At 43.8% G+C, this 20,525-nt stretch overlaps 1 protein-coding gene across 5 annotated transcripts; it reads left to right on the forward strand.

Moving 5' to 3' along the window:
• The first annotated feature begins 4,406 nt into the window (after window positions 1–4,406).
• ZNF583 (zinc finger protein 583) lies at window positions 4,407–19,185 on the forward strand. Of its 5 annotated transcripts, none has more exons than XM_088830346.1 (5): window positions 4,657–4,778; window positions 6,336–6,421; window positions 12,477–12,603; window positions 12,874–12,966; window positions 17,726–19,185. In XM_088830346.1, exons 2-5 carry the CDS (start codon window positions 6,413–6,415, stop codon window positions 19,183–19,185), a joined length of 1,689 nt encoding a protein of 562 aa, XP_088686472.1. In that variant the 5' UTR covers window positions 4,657–4,778; window positions 6,336–6,412. The 5 variants fall into 5 exon arrangements, with proteins under 5 accessions (XP_088686470.1, XP_088686474.1, XP_088686472.1 ...); XM_088830347.1 differs by having other exon boundaries at window positions 12,477–12,593; XM_088830344.1 differs by lacking the exon at window positions 6,336–6,421 and having other exon boundaries at window positions 4,407–4,778; window positions 12,477–12,593.
• The last annotated feature ends 1,340 nt before the right edge of the window (window positions 19,186–20,525 follow it).

Below are 20,525 nucleotides of genomic sequence, written 5' to 3' on the forward strand. Positions count from 1 at the left end.
ATTTCTAAAATTCTATCTTCTAGTTCGCTTATCCTGTCTTCTGCCTCTGTTATTCTACTGTTTGTTCCCTCCAGAGTGTTTCTGATCTCATCTATTGCATTATTCATTGTATATTGACTCTTTTTTATTTCTTCTAAGTCCTTATTAAATCTTTCTTCCATCTTCTCAATCCTTTTCTCCAGGTTATTTATCTGTAACTCCATTTTGCTTTCAAGATTTTGAATCATTTTCACCATCAAAATTTGAAATTCTTTATCAGGTAAATTCCCTATATCTTCTTCTTTTGTTTGTGTTGGTGGGCAATTATCTTGTTCCTTTACTTGCTGGGTATTTCTCTGCCTCTTCATCTTGCTTATATTGCTTTGCTTGGGGTGGCCTTTCCTTCTTCTTGCAGTTTGTGGAGTTCTCTTTATTACGTAGTTTCTTCGCTGTGTGTGGGGTTGGACGGGTGACTTGTCCGGGTTCCCTGGTTAGGGAAGCATGTGTCGGTGTTCTGGTGGGTGGAGCTGGATTTCTTCTCTCTCCTTTAGAAGACAATGGGCTGCTTTTCTGGGAGCCTGATGTCCTCTGCCAGTATTCAGAAGTTGTTTTGTGGACTTTACTCTGCGTTCAAATGTTCTTTTGATGAATTTGTGGGGGAGAAAGTGGTCTTGCCATCTTATCCCTCCGCCATCTTGTTCCTTCCTCCCCAGAACACTGGATTCTTATATTCCACTTGGTCGTGGAGTATCTCTTCCCAGCTGCTCCAGCAAGGCGCAGCCGCTGTACCTTACCTTGGACGAGGGGTATCTCCTCAAGGCCGCGCCTCCTGCTTTGAATGTAGATCAGCTCCTCTCGGCCCTCCGGTGCCCAAGCAGCCACCGCCTCCTGGACGTGGTACAGCTCCTCTCGGCCACCGCCCTAACCCTGGGCGCGGGGTATCTCCTCTCAGCCACGATTCTGCACGTGGTCGGTTGCGCCGGAGCCGGGCGTCTCCCGCGTCTGCGCCGCCGGAGCCGGGCGTCTCCCGCGTCTCCACCAGTTGGTTTTAAGTTGAGAAATCTGATGCCCCTTTAAATGATGTGTTTGAAGGAGTGCTTCAGGACGTTTAAATGAGGAGGGAGGGGGATTAGCAAAGGAGGAATGTGCGAACAGAGGCACTGCAGGAGCTGAGGAAATTCTACTGTACTGTCAGGGTCTGCTCCCTTTTGTTCTTCAGTGGTTAGCATGTTAGTCACTTAGTCATGTCTGACTCTTGTGACCCCATAGATTGTAGCCCACCAGGCTCCTCTCTTCATGGGATTCTCCAGGCAAGAATACTGGAATGGATCGCCACTCCCTTCTCCAGGGGATCTTCCTGACCTAGGGGTCGAACCTGAGTCTCCCACATTGTAGACAGGTTCTTTAGCGTCTGAGCCACCCGGGAAGCTCTTCTTTGGAGGTATTTCAGCATATTCACAGGGTTGTGTAACTATCAGCATGATCTAAACTTGAAACATTTTCATCACCACAAGAAGAAAGCTCATTCTCCACTTCCTCCCTTCAGCCCAAACAGCCACCGATTTACTTTTTCTGAAAGTTTTGCCTGTTCTGGATATTTCATATCAAATGGGCTCATACAATATGTAGTCTTTTGTGACTGGCTTTTCACATAGTGTAATGTTTTCAAGGTTCATCCTTGTAGCTTGGTATCAGTATGTCATTACTTTTATTACAGTTGATGACTGAATAATAAGGGCATTTGGGTTGTTTCCACTCTGGCCATCATGAATAATGCTGTTATGAACCATTTGTGTACTAGTTTTTGCATGGATGTGTGTTTTCATTTTTCTTAGGTATACATCTATGACTGCAATTGCTGGGTCATGTAGTAACTCTAGCTTTTAAAGAAATGTCTGGAATGTTTCTCCAAGGCAGCTACTTCATTTTAAATTCTCACTGGCAATGTACGAGGGTTCAGAGTCTCCACATCCTCACCAACACTTTGTTGTCTAACTTTTTGATTCTAGCCATTTTTGTGGGTGTGAACTGGCAAGTCATTATGGTTTTGATTTACGTTTCCCTAGGGACTGATGCGGAGAAGGCAAATGGCAAGCCACTCCAGTACTCTTGCCTAGAAAATCCCATGGACAGAGGAGCCTGGTAGGCTGCAGTCCATGGGGTTGCTACTAGTTGGACACGACTAAGCGGCTTCACTTTCACTTTTCACTTTCATGCATTGGAGAAGGAAATGGCAACCCACTCCAGTGTTCTTGCCTGGAGAATCCCAGGGATGGCAGAGCCTCATGGGCTGCCGTCTGTGGGGTCGCACAGAGTCGGAAACGACTGAAGCGACTTAGCAGCAGGGACTGATGACTTGAGCATCATTTCAAGTGCTTTTGGACTTTCTGTTTAGATTCTTTGGAGAGATGTCTGTCCATATCCTTTGCCCGTTTTAAAATTGTGTTCAGGTGCAAAAGGAATTTATTGGAGGAAGAACAGCATTTTCAACAAATAATGCTGGCGCCATTGGACATCCACAGCAACAAAAGAACTTCGACCTCACACCTGTTATAAAATTTAACTCAAAATAGAGTACAGACTTAAACTTGCTCCAGTGTTAATCCATGAAAAAATATATCTTCATTGTGACAATGAGAGCAAAGTAAATGGGTCCTTCTGTCTCAGATTCTGTAGTCTAATACTCAAGATCATGTACTTGGATTACTCCATTAAATTTAATATGCTAGGCAGACATCTGTTTGCTGATTACTGATTTGAAAATGATAAATTTGTTTTTTATGCAGGTCACAGTAAATTTTGATGCATGCTATGTAGAGGGTTCTGCCAACAGAAGTTTAAAAGGTAATGGTTGAAAACAAAAAAAGTGTTATCACCTATCTTCTTCAGGGTAAAGATGCCCATACATCTTTATGGGCATTCAAGATTCTTCATACATCTGTGAAATGTGGAAAAGGCTGCAAAAACCTTCACATTTACTGATATGTCTTAATTTGCATGTTTGCACTGTTTCAGAAAGCCAGAAGTTAGGTACAGTCGGAATTTCAACATTAAAACACAAAACCAACTAGTTTTTGTGGATTGTGTTCCTTTTACTTTTTTATATATAGGAACAGTTTTCCAATAGTGCAATCTTCATGTAGTTGTAAACAGATCAATTCCCCCTTTAATAAAAACAAAACCCCAGAAATACAGGTTGCTTCAGTATCACACAACTAATTTATCTAGTTGTATAATTTCAAACAAATGTATTTATTTCTCTACTTTTAACCATGTTGTTTATATTCAACATGTTATTACTATATACAGTGTTTCAATATCTTTGTAAATATAACATCTGCATTTTTTACATTTCCTCCATATAAACATTTCCAGCTTTTTGTCACTGGTTCTTTTGGTGAGCAGTCCCTCTGGAGCTCCACATCCTATAACACAATTTCAGAAAAGGTGAGGCATGACTGAGGACCAGAGCCAGGAGTTTATTGAACATTTTCAGACGCTGAACAGGAACAAGAGGGTGTAAAAGAACGAAGTACCGAAAGAATGGCCTTGTGCTCTGCTTTTCTTTATTCCCATTATTTATCAGTATCTTATTTTTTTTCTATTAAATTTCTTCCACACCGGAACCTCAGCTCCGCGGATGGGGATTTTGGCACGTTCCTAGTTGCGTCCCCAGCGCCTACAACAGTGCTCGGCGAACTGCTGCCCCTGGTCGCTCAGTCCTGTCAGACTCTAGCCCGCCAGGCTCCTCTGTCCACGGGATTCTCCAGATCTTCTGGCCCCAGGGATGGAACCCAGGTCTCCCGCATTGGCAGGCGGATTCTTCACCACTGAGCCGTGTGGGAAGCCCTGCTTGGCACACAGTAGCCCCTCAGTTCAGTTCAGTTCAGTTCAGTCGCTCAGTGGTGTCCGACTCTCCGCGACCCCATGAATCACAGCACTCCAGGCCTCCCTGTCCATCACCAACTCCCTGAGCTCACTCAAACTCATGTCCACAGAGTCGGTGATGCCATCCAGCCATCTCATTCTCGGTCGTCCCCTTCTCCTCCCGCCCCCAACCTTTCCCAGCATCAGAGTTTTCCAGTGAGTCAACTCGTCGCATGACGTGGCCAAAGTATTGCAGTTTCAGCTTTAGCATCAGTCCTTCCAATGAACACAGGATTGATCTCCTTTAGAACGGACTGGTTGGATCTCCTTGCAGTACACAGTAGCCCCTCAGTAAATGGCAAATGAAAGGATCGGGAGGACAGAGGGGAAACAGGGAAAAGAGCCCCAAGCCCCAGCGCTCTCCGCAGCCCGCACACCCAGCCCCGCTGTCTGCATTCCCCCAGCGCCGACCCGCAGCCCCACCTGCGGCGCCCGCACGGACGCGGCCACTGCGCGTGCGCCCCACAGCCCCGCCACCACGCGCGGCCCGCGTTTCTGGACGCCTCGGCGACGCGAGCGGGCTGCGCCTGCGCAGTTTACGCCGGCCGTCCGGGTCTGGGCGGACTCGGCGGCCGGGCGATGGGCCCGCCGGCCTGAGGGCTGGGTCGGAGGGCCGGGGCTGCATGAGCACCGCAAAGACGACGCGAGAGGACGAGGCGGGAAGCCGCCGGCGGCCGCGGCGCCCGGGCCCGGCAGTCCCGGCATGCTCCGCGCCGCCCCGGGCCCGGCCCCGGACTCCAGCTCCCGGCGGCCCCCGCGGCCGGCGCCGGCTGCCCGCCCCGGGCGCCGCGGCCCCTTTGTGAGGCCGCCGGTCGCGGCGAGATCGAGGCCCCGCCCCGGCCGCGGGCCGCTCGGCCGCCGAGCGAGGAGAGGTGAGGCGTCCCGCGCGGCGCGTGGGCGGGCCGGCCTGCCGGCGGGCGGGCGACCGAGGGCGTCCGGGCCGGTGGGAGCCGGGGTCAGGGTGTGCGTGACCGTGTGTGGGCAGAGCGAGCGTGTCACCGCGTGTGACCCTAGTCTGCCGTGTGTGGCAACGCGTGACAGCGCCACTGTGTGCGTGACCTTGCGCGTGAGAGTGCGCGCGGCCGTGTGTGAAGAGAGTCTGAGGACAGGGTGACAGCGTCGTGCCCGTGCAGCCGCGGCCGTGCCCGTGCGTCCCCGCAGGCTGCGCCCGGGGAGCCGCCAGCGCGAGGGGCGGCGGGGCGTGTGTGTGTGTGAGTGAGTGTGTCGGGGGTGGAGGCCGCGCGCCGCGGGCCTGGAGGCGCTGTATAGTGGGGCAGACGCGAGATGGAGGAGGAGAGCTGGAGTTCACGGAGGGAAGAGAGCTGGGGAGGAGACGGCCTCGCGCCCGGCGGGCAGAGCCCTGAGCGCCGGCCTCGACCCCCGCCGGCACCGCAGGTCCTTCTCTGCCGCTGTACTCGCCAAGGCGGGGGAGTTCCGTGGACAGTAACTCGTAACTTAGGGAGTTGGGTGACAGTTTCTGCCTGTCCCTGCACCTGCACACCCTCCCCACCCCCGAGGAAATTTCTTAGAAAAGTTGAGCGAATGGTTTTCCAGTGTGTTTCATAATAAGCCAGGACCAGAAGCAGGAAGGGTCCAGGGTCCTCCAGACCACACCACCCCTGTGCGGGCTACCCTGTGGAAAGATGCGTTCTCTGAGGCATTCACTTTGTAGCTTTTTAATCTCATCTTTGTAGAAAGGGTGGGGACACATTTCCTTTCAATGTCATCCTCTAGTGAAGAGACTAAGGAGGCAGATCTGGATCCCAGTTGGGCTCAACTGCTTCATTACCATGAAGCCTTGGATAATTTCACTGATGAATACCCTTACGTGTGAAGGGGGACATACCCCTTACTTGGCAGTGCCACTCTGAAGGGTACTGTTATTCTTATAAACGAGGAGCTATCTTATGCACAGAGTTTTTGTTGCATATTGAGATCTAAAGCACGTGGGAGATTTAAATGGAGTATGAGCGTGCTAAATCGCTTCTGTCGTGTCCGACTCTTTGGGACCCCATGGACTGTAGCCCGCCAGGCTCCTCTGTCCGTGGGATTCTCCAGGCAAGAATACTGGAATGGGTTGCCATTTCCTTCTCCAGGGATCTTCCTGACCCAGGGATCAAAGTGTCTCCTATGTCTCCTGCATTGTTAGGCGGGTTCTTTACCACTCGAACCACCTGGGAAGCCCTTAAGTCTCTAAAGATACTGAATCACTGTGTTGAACACTTGAAACTATTATAACACTATAAATCAACTGGACTTAAAGCAGGTAGGTGAAAGAATTTAGATAGCAAAGATCAGTTGAGTGACACCTCTTATTTACTTCTGTGGTGGAGAGAAGGGCAGTGAGAAGAAAAGGAGACTTTCTCGGCTGACAATGCTGAGAGCTTTGGGCAGGCCTGGCATTTTATGTTTTCTTCCTCCCTCTCCAGCTGTGTTTTCTCTGAACACTGCTCAGAGAGGAGCCGGAAGGAGGAGGGCAGAAGAGCTGTCATAATTTCTTAAAGCCATGTCCGAGGTAAGGAAATATTTCTTCTCTTCTCTGAAATGCCTTGTTTTTTCAGGTTTTACATGGACATTTTGCTTTTCTTCTGAAATTCCCCACTCTACTGAAGTTCCATTCATTCAATGACCTGGTCCTCATGTTCTCCAATCTAGTGAAAGATTTACCCCCCACCACTACCCCCAAAGTGCAGTGAGCTTCCTTTTTTTTCCCCCCCTCAACCAGAATTTTCATCTATTCGAGAAACAGTTTAGCACTTGCTGTGGGAGACCTCAGTTGGGAGGTCTTAAGAGGCCAAAATACACTCCTTGGTGGAATATGAAAATCTTCGCTGGAGGGACTTGATCCATTGAGGTCGAAGTGGGTGTTCAGATGTGACCAACAGTTTCGAGCTTTTCCATAGACCTGAGTTTGAGAGTAGACAGGGACTGCTGGGGCAGGCTTAGCTGTGGTACAAGGCAGGGTCTCTTGCTCAAGGTGGTTTTTGAGGAGTGGGATTTCCTGGGTCTCGAGTATTAAAGGGTGGGTCAGCTAGGGCAGGAGTTTTCTTCAGGCACTGGGTGAGCATTAACGAGTAGGACTCCACGGGAGTAATGAGCTATCCTGAGTTAGCATCAGGTCACAGATCGAATATTCTGCATCATTCAGTGAAGATTAGTAGCGTTAATATGGAAAACTGCAGGACATTTTTTGAAAAAGGAAACTGACAGGAGGGAGTATTGAATATACATTAAAAAGTGGCTGCTTACATCTATAATAACAAAACCAGTAAATAATATAGAATGGGAGCCAGAGAAATAAAAAGATCAGCACATAACGTCTGGAAACAAATACAAGTACAAACGGAAAATACTTATTCACTCTCTGAACATATAGTTATTAAAGACTTATTGTACATTAAGTGCTGGCAATACTGTGGTTAAAAACATAGAGACTGTCTTCATGGAATTTGCTGTCTACTAGTTTATTATATGATAGTGTAATGATAGTCTAAATTAGAGGGGAAGGGCTGGATGTTCACTTGAAATTTTTTCTTCCTCGTACTTTGAGGCTAAAAACATTCTGTAGATTAAATATAAAAAATAAAGCCACAAACTACTTCATCTTTTTCTTGTTTTATATCACGCAGAGCAGCACTGTGACGATTGGTGGCAGAGATGCTTTGTTTGCACTGCCCAGTACCGCAGCAGCTAGCCACGTGTGGCCGTCGAGCCACGTGTATGGACTAGTGTGACTGAAGGACTGAATTTTTAAATGTTAATTGACTTAAATAACCACATGTGGCTAGTAGCTAGTCTATTTAGACACCAGAGTTCTAGGTTCATAAAATGATAAAGCCAGGAAGAAAATTATGAGTAAGCTGGTTTTCTGAGACACTGTTTTCCAAATGAGGAAAAAGAGGCCAAGGAAAGAGTGATGTGCAGACGTCCCTGTTAGTGACTGTCAGGGCAGCAAGCTCTGCTGCTGAGGGTCAGCACCGGATGCTGAGAGAAGGGTGGCAGGACAGTGAAGGGCTCCTGGGAGCAGGGCGCTCAGGGTCCCGGAGCACGTCACTTCTGCACGGAATGAGGCCCCGCGTCTGTCCTTTGCCTCTCAGGGCCCACACGGCCCAGCTCCCGGCGCTCAGACCTCATTTCCTCCCGTTTCACTGCTCTCTGCTCCAGTCACACTGGTTGGCTTGCTGTCCCTCAAATGCTCCAAGCTCCTCTCTATTTCTGAACGTTTGCTCCTTCCTCCACTGTAACTCTCCTCCCCCAGAGGATGGCCTGGCTGGCTCTCCCACTTTATGTAGATGGTTGTTCAAACCTCAGCTCATTTTTAAGGTTTTATCTTACACAAAAGTGAAAGTCACTCAGTCGTGTCCGGCTCTTTGTGACCCCCACGGACTGTAGCCTGGGAGGAGGAAATGACAACCCACTCCAGTGTTCTTGCGCAGAGAATCCTGTGGACAGAGGAGCCTGGTGGGGTGCCGTCTATGGGGTCGCACAGAGTCGGACATGACTGGTGAGACTTAGCAGCAGCAGCAGCAGGACGGTAACCCACCAGGCTCCTCTGTCCACAGGATTCTCCAGGCAAGTATACTGGAGCAGGGTGCCATTTCCTTCTCCAGGGGGTCTTTCTGACCCTGGGACTGAACCAGTCTCCTGCACTGCAGGCAGGTTCTTTACCATCTGAGCCACCAGGGAAGCCCATTTTTACCTATATGAACGCCCCTGTAACTCTTAAGTTACCTTACCTTGTTTCTGTCATAGTATTTAATATTACCTGACTTTGTGTGACCTTATATTGAACGTCTTTCTCCTCTGTCAGAATTTTAATTCCACAAGGGGAGGGGCTATATTCTGTTCACCTTTGTATTCCCAATATAGGTAGTAGGGAATTACAACAATGTAGGTAGTAGCCATCCACTGGGCTTCCCTGGTGGCTCAGAGGTTAAAGCATCTGCCTCCAATGTGGGAGACCCGGGTTCGATCCCTGGGTCGGGAAGATCCCCTGGAGAAGGAAACGGTAACCCACTCCAGTATTCTTGCCTGGAGAATCCCATGGACGGAGAAGCCTGGTAGGCTACAGTCCATGGGGTCGCAAAGAGTCGGACACGACTGAGCGACAGAACAGAACAGAACAGAAATATTTGCCAAATTAATATATAAATCAACAAAAGAATGAATGTTTGAGACCAGGGCAGCAAGAGCCAGCAAGCAGCCTCTCCCCTGCTGTCTGTGAGCTGGGGATGGAAGGCAGAGCTGAGGACGGAAGAAGGCAGAGGGCATGTTCTGTGGGACAGACAGAGCCCACCGGGCCAAATGCTCCAAGGGGCATCACAGTCTCTTGTGATGGGGCCCAGGAAACCACGTTTGTATTGAGTCTGCTGATGATTTTAATGCACAGTTTCTGAGAACCTCTGCCTGTAAAGATTATATATTTAAAGTGTGCCTCTTGTTGGTGTGCTCAGTCACTACATTGTATCCGACTCTTGTGACCCTGTGGACTGCAGCCGCCAGGCTCCTCTATCCATGGGATTTCCCCCAAGAATACTGGAGTGAGTCACCTTTTCCTTCTCTAGGGGATCTTCCCGACCCAGGGATTGAACCCGTGTCTCCTATACTGGCCACCTGGGAAGCCTCTTATAAAACAGTGTATGTTTTTTCTCTGTTCTCACAGCTAGGCTATTACTCTTTTAGTGGCCACTTTAGAATATGTATCCATTACTTCTTACTGTAAGGGTCATCTTTCTTCCCTGTGTAATCTTCCTTCTGTCGTTAGTACTTTTGCTGCTTTCTCAACAAGGTAATTATATTACCCCTATATTAGTAGTAGTAGATGTTATATTTAGTTACTGTTTCATGGCTCTGAATTTCTTCCTGTGCTGCAATGCTTCCGTTTTCCTTTTATTTTTCATTTCATTCCCTTTTCCTTCTACCTGAAAAACTTTATTAATATTTCTCTGACTACAGGTCAAAACTTCAGTCCCAACCTGATTTTTTTTTCATTACGTCCTTTTCTGACTAGGCCAGAATAGTGTAATTTAAACTTTTTTCTGATGTTAAGTAAGTTGGGAAATCCTAGTGTTAACAGAGAGAAGAACTTTTAGGAACATATTTTACGACAATAATTAGAGACCTTTGTAACATCATAGTGAAAAATTAAGACTGACATAATTGAAGATAATCAAGGGGTCAGTAAATGAGATATGGCTGGTTTATATCATTTATCGATGATAATATGCGTCTAACAAGAGTGATGTTATCAGTAAATGAATACGTAATCACAGATATGTCTGCGTAAGGGAACGTGAACAAATACATACTAACTGCATTTTGACTGCTTACAGGAGCTAGGTAGACGTTGGGGGTTAGGACTTCCGAGTTTTTAACTTAGGGGAAAAAAATCACTGTGGGTAGAAATACCAGGTACTATTTTATTTTTCTTAAAAAAAAATTTTTTTCCTTCTAAATAATCATGCAATGAGAGTAGCCTAGGCCGCAGGTTTTTCCCTTTCAAGTCTTTGACCGTATCTTGCCAGTCCCTTCTGTCCTGCAGTGTTTCTGTAGAGAAGTCACCTGAGAGCCACATGGGGGTGTCCTTGTAATTAACTCTCTGTTCTTCTCTTGCTGCTGTGAGAAGCCTTTCACTTTTGTATTTGTGGGAGGAGGTAGGCTTCATGTCTTGCTACTCTGCCATCTTGATGGCTCTCTCCAGACATTATTTCCTGAGCTTCTTTAATAAGGTAACAAAATGGTATAAGATTCCTGTTATAGAATCAAAATAAAGACATTTGAAAAGTATTCAGATCTCATTGGCTAAGAGGAAAATATCAATCAGATCATCAAAACCCAGAATCCATTTGTTTGCGTGTGCAAGTGAAAAAAACGTCTTGTAAGAACATTACCTGGCAAAACATGCTTGGCCTCTACTACAGAAAACATGGTGTGTGGAACACTTCTTTTGCCCACAGTTTTAAAGAGTGTGTTGAAGTGGTTGAGTTTTAATAGAATTTATGATTGATGGTGCCCAGCCCTATCTAGCTCAAGTTTCATCTTTCAAACCCAACCCGTGTTCCCTTCCTTGAAGCCTTCACTCACTTCCCAGCTTTCCCTTTATTAAGTTGTTTTTGAGATGGAAGCACACAGGACAGAAGCTGATGAACGTAGCTGATGTTTCGTGGTGTCCTCTCACTTCGCTTGTAGCTTCCTTAACGTTTCTGTCCCTTACTCAGACAGTTGTTCATATACTGACTCATTTTTTTTCTTCCCATTAGAAATGTTTCTGTGTAGCATCACCAATAGGCTTAAATGCATCTTCAGTAAGGGTATTACTCTGTCAGGGGGCACGTTAATAGGAGTGACGTTCGTATTTGACAACCCCTCCGGCCAGGACACATCCAGAACTTACCGCGATGGGGTCCTGAAGGCTGATGCGCGGCAGGTGGTCCCCTCCGTACTGGCCTGTGGGGAGGATGGCCGCCAGTGGGGCTCCCTGTAGCCACTGTTCACCAGCCAGCGTGGAAGGATTTCAGTATCTGACAGGTCGGCTCGGCTGTTTGGGTGTGTGCCGTTGAGGGCAGCTGCGTGTCAGCTCTGTGGTTTTGCTCTGTGATGTGCCAAACCTGTAAAGCACATACCAGATCATACAGCCAAAAAAAATTAAGTCTGGAGCAGACTTACCACATTAGTAAGAGTCCGCATTTTTTTAATTTTGGGGAAGCAGACTAGGTCTCATTTCATGTTGCAAAGATCCTTAATTTAACCATGGTATTTGATAGCTGTGTGGTAACATTTCAGAAACTCTTGTTCAGTAGGTGTGCACGACTGGGTATGTTTCCCTAGTGAGGTGAGAGCTGTAGGTGTTTTGTGATGCGCTGCATTATCACATTTGAAATGTTCCTATTTAATAGTGGTTAAAGTTACTATTACTTTGTCTTTTAGGGGGTATGATAAGTTAACAACTGTCTTTGAAATTTAGTGATGTTATCAAGAGCTGTTATGTAATCTTTTGTTGTTCCTGATTGTTCTCTGTAATGGCATACATTTAGGTTATATTTTTGCAAAATCACCACAAAACTTACTGCTCTTATTACATTTGTATGTAATTTAGAGTACAGATACAGTGAGCATCAAATATATTTTTATATATACCTAATTGATATAGCCGGAACACTGATCATTCAGTTGCATAATTTGGAAAAATGCATGTAAAAACTGAGCATAATTCATGTTTCTGCCTCCTCCTTGAGGCTTTTTCACTGCTCCAGTCTGTCCTGATTTTCCACACTGAGAAATGCTCTAGCATGTACTGTGAGTACTGAATTACTTCACATTTGATTGTTTACAGTGTTCTGTTCTTGCCAATTTTCACTTGTATCTTTTCTCCATCAGTAGACACTCTCTGAAATTGTGTACTTTCCATGACAGAATATCAAGACTAAGCACAGAGAAGTTATGTTGCTCAGACCCCAAGATCCTGACAGGAAATTTCACTATATGCAGTACTTCTAAGTTTAACTTTTTAAACTATGCTCATGTGAGGGTAAGAACACTGGTTGAGCAGGAACATGTCTGTGTCATTTCAGGATCTGGTGACATTTGGGGACGTGGCTGTCGATTTCTCGCAAGAGGAGTGGGAATGGCTGAACCCTGCTCAGAGGAGTCTGTACAGGACGGTGATGCTGGACAACTACAGGAGCCTGGTATCGCTGGGTGAGGAGGTCTCCCTGTAAAGCGGAATCCGCAGGGAGGCTGCTTTCCAGTGCCACGTTTGGGGAGCCTCTGCTGCACCTCACTGGTGCTCTCCCAGATGAGTGTGGCTCTGTAGAGTCGGCAGCTTGGTTGGATGTTTGGGCAGCTCCGTCTGTCTCCCCAGCCCCAGAACTCGTCACCCACCCTCAGCTCCCTCCCCTTCCCAGTGACCAAGCAGCTTGACCTGACCGGTAGTCCTGGCTAACTCCCAGTTTCATTTCTTGCGAGCAGGAGTTTCGGTCTCTAAGCCGGATGTGATCTCATTACTGGAGCAAGGAAAGGAGCCCTGGATGGTGGAGGAGAGGCCAAGGGGAGCGTGCCCTGGTGAGTGAGCGAGACCCAGGGCTGAGAGGCCCCTGCCAGGAAACGCTCAGCTAGTCTGAGAAGTCCAGCTCCTAACTGATGCTCCAGGCCTGGGAAGAGGCAGAGGTGTCTCTGGCCTGAGCTCCCCAGCCGAACTCTCCTCGGAATCGCTCTCTTGCACAGTACTGTCCTCTCAGATAACCTCTTCCTGTTCTCTGGACCCAGATGTCACGGCGTCTCCTTGTCTTTGCTTTTCAGGTTTACACAACTTGCTCCAATCCTGTGTTTAAACATCTAGACGCAGCAATGCATTTTTTTTCCTTTTCACTCATTCATTCCTTTTAGACTGAAGGACTGATTCATTTATTCACTTAATCTCTTTACCAAGATTCAGGTTTCTACTTTGAGAAAATCATCCTATTAAAGTTTTAGGATTATTCTGATGTTTATAAACCATCAAAGAAAAAATACTTCTGGTGGTATTTTCTTCAAGTCTGGGTAACTGGAAGGTGATAGCATTTAACAGAAACAAATCAAAAGGAAGAACAGGTTTGTAGAAGAAAAGATAAATTAGACTTAGGACAGTAAAGAGACTTATCTGATGGGAAGATTTCCTAGTGAAGAAATGCAGCTTACCACTGGAGGGAAGTGGAGGCTAGGAAAAAAGTCTGATAAGGTGTTCGTGTGAAGGAATGAGGTCAGTAGTTTTATTTGAGTTTGGAAGAAAAACTCTGGTACTAGGGCCTCTGTGGGGAAGTAGCCCTTTGATAGCTTTCTCAGTGTCCTCTGGTAAATGGCCTCCCGATAGCTTCCTCCCTGGGTTAAATTAAATAAATTTTAATTTTTCTAGATAGTTATCAGGTTTATTTCCATGAACCTGAGCATAATAATCGCTTACAATTCTTTTTGTTTTGTACCATAGCATAAAACATCCCATTTTCTTAACTTATATAGCTTATTTTTTTAGTTGTTATGTTGCTACTCATTAATCAGTTTTGCTTATTTATTTTTAAATTCCAGCTTTTGGCTATATCTGTTAAATATGAAATATAGCTTCATCATTCTCCCGTTTTCTAATTCTCTATTTTCTATTTTTCTCTTTACTAATTATTTCCTTAGATTTACTTTGTTTCTATTTTTTGGAAACATGCTAAAAAACTGAAAAAAGCTTAAACTGTTATTTCATTGTCTCTTAATTCACTAATGAAATTTATTAGAGGTTTTAATTTCCTCTTAATATAGTTTCAGCTGTATTTGATATTTAGTGGTTTTATTTCCATTTCCTAGACAACTTTTAACTCCCATTTACACAACAGTTGTTTAACAGAAAGTTTTCTGGTTTTACTGTATTTTGATCAAATTGTTTTATCATATTTGATCAGGATAGCAATTACTACTAATTCTATTTTCTAACCAGTTGAGGATTTTGTATTAATATAGCTTTTTTTTAAATCTATTCAGTAGGTTCCAAGTTAGAGTACTTTCAGTGTAAAGAGCTTGTTACATGAGTTTTACTTTGTCACTAAAGTCTGTCTTTACCTAGCCTTTGTTTCCATCCATGATTTTTCTTAACTTTATAGACAGTAAATTGCATTTATGTAAATTACAGTGTGATGAGTTCTGACAGCTGTATACATCCATGAAACCATCACTGCAATGAAGACACAAAATGTTTCCAGAAGATAACTTGTGTGTTTTTGCAGTCCACTCTTCTCCACTCTGGCTCCAAACTAACCTTTGTTGTTTTAGCTTAGTTTGCATTTAAGCTAAATGGAATCATACTATTATGTTTGGTTTACTTCACCATCAAAATTTACTTTGAAAATCACATTGTTGCATATGTGAGTAATTTACTCCCTTTGTTGCTGAGTGTCAGTCTACTGTGCAGATGTTCCATATTTTTGTTTTTCCACTTACCTATTGACGCACCTTTGGGTTGTTTCCAGTGTGGGCAATATGAAGTTGTCACGTACAGGACTTTGTATGGACATACATTTTCATTTATCTTAGGTAAATATCTAAAAGTGGAAAAACAGGTGGGGGTTGTGGGAGGAAGGCTCAAGAGGGAGGGGATATACGTGTACATGTAGTTGTACTCTGCTGTACAGAGGAAGCTAACACAACATGGTAAAGCGATTATATGCCAATTAAAAAAAACTTTTTTAAAATACCAGCTTAAAAAAAAAGTGGAAAAACTGAGTCATATGACAGGAATATGTATAACTTTAGTTTTCCAAGGAGATGGTATTTTCATTGCCATCAGCATTGCAGTACAGTTCCAGGTGTGCTCCATATCCTCACCATATCTTTGGAGTTTTTTTTTATTTAAAATGATTTTATTGAAGTGAGGCTGATCCACAGTGCTGTGTTAATTTCTGCTGTACAGCAGAATGACTCAGGTATGCACATATGTAGCTCCCTGTGCTCTACAGTGGGACCTTGTTTGTCCGTCCTATATGACAGTTTGCATCCCTAGTCTCAGCCGCCTGACCCTTCCCTCCCCCACCCTCTCCCCCTCGGCAACCACAGTGTGTTCTCTGTATGAGTCTGCTGCTGTTTTTCAGATACACAGGTGCTCTAGTACCCTTTTTAAAAGACTTTCCCTTCCCCATTATATTGTCTTTTTGGTATCTTTGTTGAAAATCAGTTGACTATATATGTATGGGTTAAGTTCTGAACTCTGTGTTCTTTTCCATTAATCTATGTATGTCTGTCCTTTCACCGGTACCAGACTATCCTGATTACTGTAGCTTTATAGTAAATTTTGACATCAGTTGAATTTGTAAAGTCACTTTGACTTTTAATAGATCATTTGCATTTCCACATAAATTCTAGAATGAAGTTGAGCATTTCTACCTAAAACTCCTCCTGGAGTTTTGTTTGGGATTGTGTTGAATCTATGTATCAATTTAGAGGGAACTAATATCATTGTTTTATCATTGACATCCTGTATCATTGTTTTCCAATTCCTGAAATTTAGCCGTTTTTTACAGTCTTAGTTTCTATTAGCAGTGTTTTGTCATATCCAGTGTAGTGGCTTCTTATAAGTATTATATATCTATATAGAAAGAGATATAGTTTTATGGATATAAGATACATAATTTTTTAGATGTGTTTTTTGCAGTAATGTGTGCATGTGTGATCAGTCGTGACCAACTCTTTGTGACCCCATGGACTGTAGTCCATGGAATTCTCCAGGCCAGAATACTGGAGTGGGTAGCTGTTCACTTCTCCAGGGGATCTTCCCAACCCAGGGATTGAATCCAGGTCTCCTGCATTGAAGGCAAATTCTTTACCAGCTGAGCAACCAGGGAAGCCCAAGAATACTGGAGTGGGTAGCCTATCCCTTCTCCAACAGATCTTCCCAACCCAGGAATCCATCCAGGGTCTCCTGCATTGCAGGCAGATTCTTTACCAACTGAGCTACCAGGGAAGCCATGAAGAGTAATGTTATCTGCAAATAACATTATTTCTTATTGAAATAGCTAGGATCTCTTGTAATGTTGAATAGCATTGGTTAAAAGCAAATATACTTTCATTGTTCTCAATCTTAAGGGGAAATGTATTCACTGTCTCACCACTAAGTTGTTACAGATATTTCTTAGATGCCCTTTATTAGCTTGAGGAAATTCCTTTCTATTCCTACTGTGCTGAGAATTTTTATAATAAACAGATGTTAAATTTAGTAAAATACTTTTACACTGATTGAAACAACATATGATTTCCATCTTTAATCTGTTAATGTGGTGAATTACACTGATTTCAACCTTGCATTCATGGGATGAACTCCACTTGGTCAGGATCATGCTTTCATATTTTCCTGGATTTTATTTGCTATAATTTTGTATCATATAACATTTATGTTTCTGTGCTACATTGCTTTTGTAAATCATAATAGGAAGTCTGGGTTTACTATAAATAAGGTAAGAAAGCATTGGAAAGTCTTGAACAGAGTAACAGGTGATTTGATTTAGGAATAGAAAAGATAGGCAAATAAAGGCCTATGGCAGGTTAATAAAACCAACAATTTGATACAAACTTACTTCAACATGAAGGCATCTTAGCTTGAGTATCAGCTGAAAATTTACATTTGGTTGGAACATATCACACAGAAAGTGATACTCAGGAAGACTATTTTCAGACGGCTAAAGTTTAACCATATAGTTTTATATATAGCCTGTGGCAATTAATAGGGTTCCTTGGTGGCTCAAAACAGTAAAGAATCCGCCTGCAATGCAGGAGACCCAGGTTCAGTCCCTGGGTCAGGAAAATCACCTGGAAAAGTAAATGGCAACCCACTCCAGTATTCTTGCCTGGAGAATCTCATGGAAGAGGAGCCTGGCAGCCTATAGTCCATAGGGTCACAAAGAGTCAGTCACAACTGAGTGACTAACACTTTCACGGCAATTAATGACACCTGGTGTGTTTTGGGATGTGGGGATCTAATAGATTTTTTTTTAGCCACATTGACATGAAGTTTGTTTTTTTTTTTTTAAAGCTAACGAACTTACCTTGAATGCAGGCTAACCTGAGGCAAGAGAGGAAGGATGTTTGCAGACTTATATTAATATAGATATATATAATGATTTTCTTAATAGTTATGCATGAAGTATTTTAATAAATTTTCCTACATTTTCATTCTTTATAATCTCATCGTTAGACTTCATTTAACAGCTATTACATCCTTGAACTTATGTATGTAGTTCATTCACCAGTTTGTGTTTTAGAAGTTCTCTAATGCATAAAGACAAAAGACGTTTGTTTTCTTGATATCTTTTAGATTGGGAGTATGCATTTAAAAACAAGGAATTTCCATTAAAGCAAGTTATTTATGAAGAATCATCCAAAGTAATGATGATGGGAAGAAGCCATCTTAGTTATAACCTCAACTGCTCCAGTTGGAGAGGAGACTCTAAAAGTAAGGACTGGTTTAAGAACCAGTTGGGAACTCAGGAGGTACATGCTAGTCAGCTGATCGTCACTCATAGAGAAATCCTAACTGAGGATCACAGTAATGAATATACTAAGTCCTGGCAAACTTTCCATCACGAAACAATCTTTGATATAAAGCAGAAACGTAATAAGCATGAGCCACAAAAGAGAAGTTACCGGAAAAAACCTGTTGAAATGAAACGTAAGAAAGTCTATGTAGAAAAGAAACTCTTGAAATGTAATGAATGTGAGAAGGTGTTCAACCAGAGCTCATCTCTCACTCTTCATCAGAGAATTCATACTGGAGAGAAGCCCTACGCATGTGTCGAATGTGGGAAAACCTTCAGTCAGAGTGCAAACCTAGCTCAACATAAGAGGATCCACACTGGAGAGAAACCCTATGAATGTAAGGAATGCAGGAAAGCCTTCAGCCAGAACGCCCACCTTGCTCAACACCAGAGAGTCCATACTGGAGAGAAACCTTATCAGTGTAAAGAGTGCAAAAAGGCCTTCAGCCAGATTGCACACCTGACTCAACACCAGAGAGTTCATACTGGAGAGAGACCTTTTGAATGTATCGAGTGTGGAAAGGCCTTTAGTAACGGTTCATTTCTTGCTCAGCATCAGAGAATTCACACTGGAGAGAAGCCTTACGTGTGTCACGTCTGTGCGAAAGCCTTTAGCCATCGTGGATACCTAATTGTACATCAGAGAATTCATACTGGAGAGAGACCCTATGAATGCAAGGAGTGTAGGAAAACCTTCAGCCAGTATGCACACCTTGCTCAGCACCAGAGGGTTCACACTGGAGAGAAGCCGTATGAATGTAAGGTGTGTAGGAAAGCCTTCAGCCAGATCGCGTACCTTGATCAACACCAGAGGGTTCACACTGGAGAGAAACCCTATGAGTGTGTCGAGTGTGGGAAGGCCTTCAGCAACAGTTCGTCACTTGCACAGCATCAGCGAAGTCACACCGGAGAGAAACCTTACGTGTGTAAGGAATGTAGGAAAACGTTTAGCCAGAATGCAGGCCTGGCTCAGCATCAGCGAATTCATACGGGAGAGAAACCTTACGAATGTAACATCTGTGGGAAAGCCTTTAGCTACAGTGGGTCTCTAACTCTACATCAGAGGATCCATACTGGAGAAAGACCCTATGAGTGTAAGGACTGCAGGAAATCTTTCCGGCAGCGAGCACACCTCGCTCATCATGAGAGAATCCACACTATGGAGTCATTCTTGACTCTTTCCTCCCCCTCAGCCTCTATGTCCAGTCAGCTGCCAAGGCCTGTAGGCTTTATCTCCTAAATATGCCTTGAGTCTGACTCCATTAATCCATTTCCATTCTATCAATGTTTGTCCAATACACAATAATCTATTTGACACAGACTGTGGGAATAGCTTTCTAACCCATCCCCCTGTATTTACCATTTCCTGTTAGAAATCCATATTGCAGTCAAACTTGTATTTAAAAGGTCTGACCATATCAGTTCTCCTTCACCGAAACCCTTCAATGGCATCCCATAGGCTTAGGTCGAGGTGCACATTGCTCCAAATAGCCTGAAAGACCCCTGCCCCCCAGTACCTTGTCCCAGTTTACATTTCAGAGTCCCGTTTCATGTGACCGTCTCATTCCTGGGCTACTTATCAAAATTCAGAATTCATATTGCAGCAACAACTAGATCTGGGTTTCAGTTCTTACTGTTCCATTTTCTAGCCCTCTAGTTCTGGAGAAACATTTTGTCCCTTGTAAGCATCTTGTCTATTTCTATTATAGAAATAATAATGGTACTACCTCAAAAGTTAATGGGAGGATTAAATGAGATAATGCATGTAAATTGCTCAGCACAGTGCCTAGCATAATCAATAAACATTAATGTAAAATAAAAAGATAACTATGTATACAAAGACCTGATCATCTTAGCAGTGATTATCGGTGAAATAACAAAACAGCTCAAGACCCAGGAGACTAAAGATTTTTGAGTAGAAAGAGCAGCCCTCGTTCTGAAGCTGAGTGAAAAGGGTATCCAACACAGTAGAGTTAATGTTGGAGTTCATGATGATAGAGTTAAGATGGTAGCTTCTGTTTCAGTACAAACACGGAAATATGATTTTGTTGATAAGAAAAACTAACTTCATTATATATTCAACAGTTTTAAGAAACCAGGTGTTAAACATCAATTGTAATAAGTAAAATTTACTGAGATGTATTCATCATTTACATTTAAACAAAGGCAATATAGTCCTCAAAAGACAGAAAACTTTAAAAGATCAATGACCAAAGAAGATTAGAAAACAAAATTTAACTCACCATTCCTAATTCCAGGTAGATGAATCATGTTAAATCCATGTCATTTAAATAGAAAAGGTGTTAGGTTCTAAGCTGTAATTCCAAGACCAGAGGGAAAAGAAAACTATAGGTCAAAACTCATAAACATGTTTGATTTGTGTGAAATTTAAAATGAATACCTTTAGATGGGCATTTGTTTTCCACTTTTCCAGAGTTCAAACCACTACCTGTTGCCTTACATCTGACTTGTTTTACACTTTATTACTTCCTGACTCCTGAAGGCTTTGTGCCATCAGTGCTGGAACCAATTCTCATGTGACTATAAGTACAAAGAAAATGAGTAAAGTTTAATGGAGGA

Source organism: Moschus berezovskii, chromosome 22 (assembly GCF_049115385.1).
Source record: "Moschus berezovskii isolate FMDL1 chromosome 22, NW_MosBer_1.0, whole genome shotgun sequence".
In the NCBI taxonomy this organism is placed as follows: Eukaryota; Metazoa; Chordata; class Mammalia; order Artiodactyla; family Moschidae; genus Moschus; species Moschus berezovskii.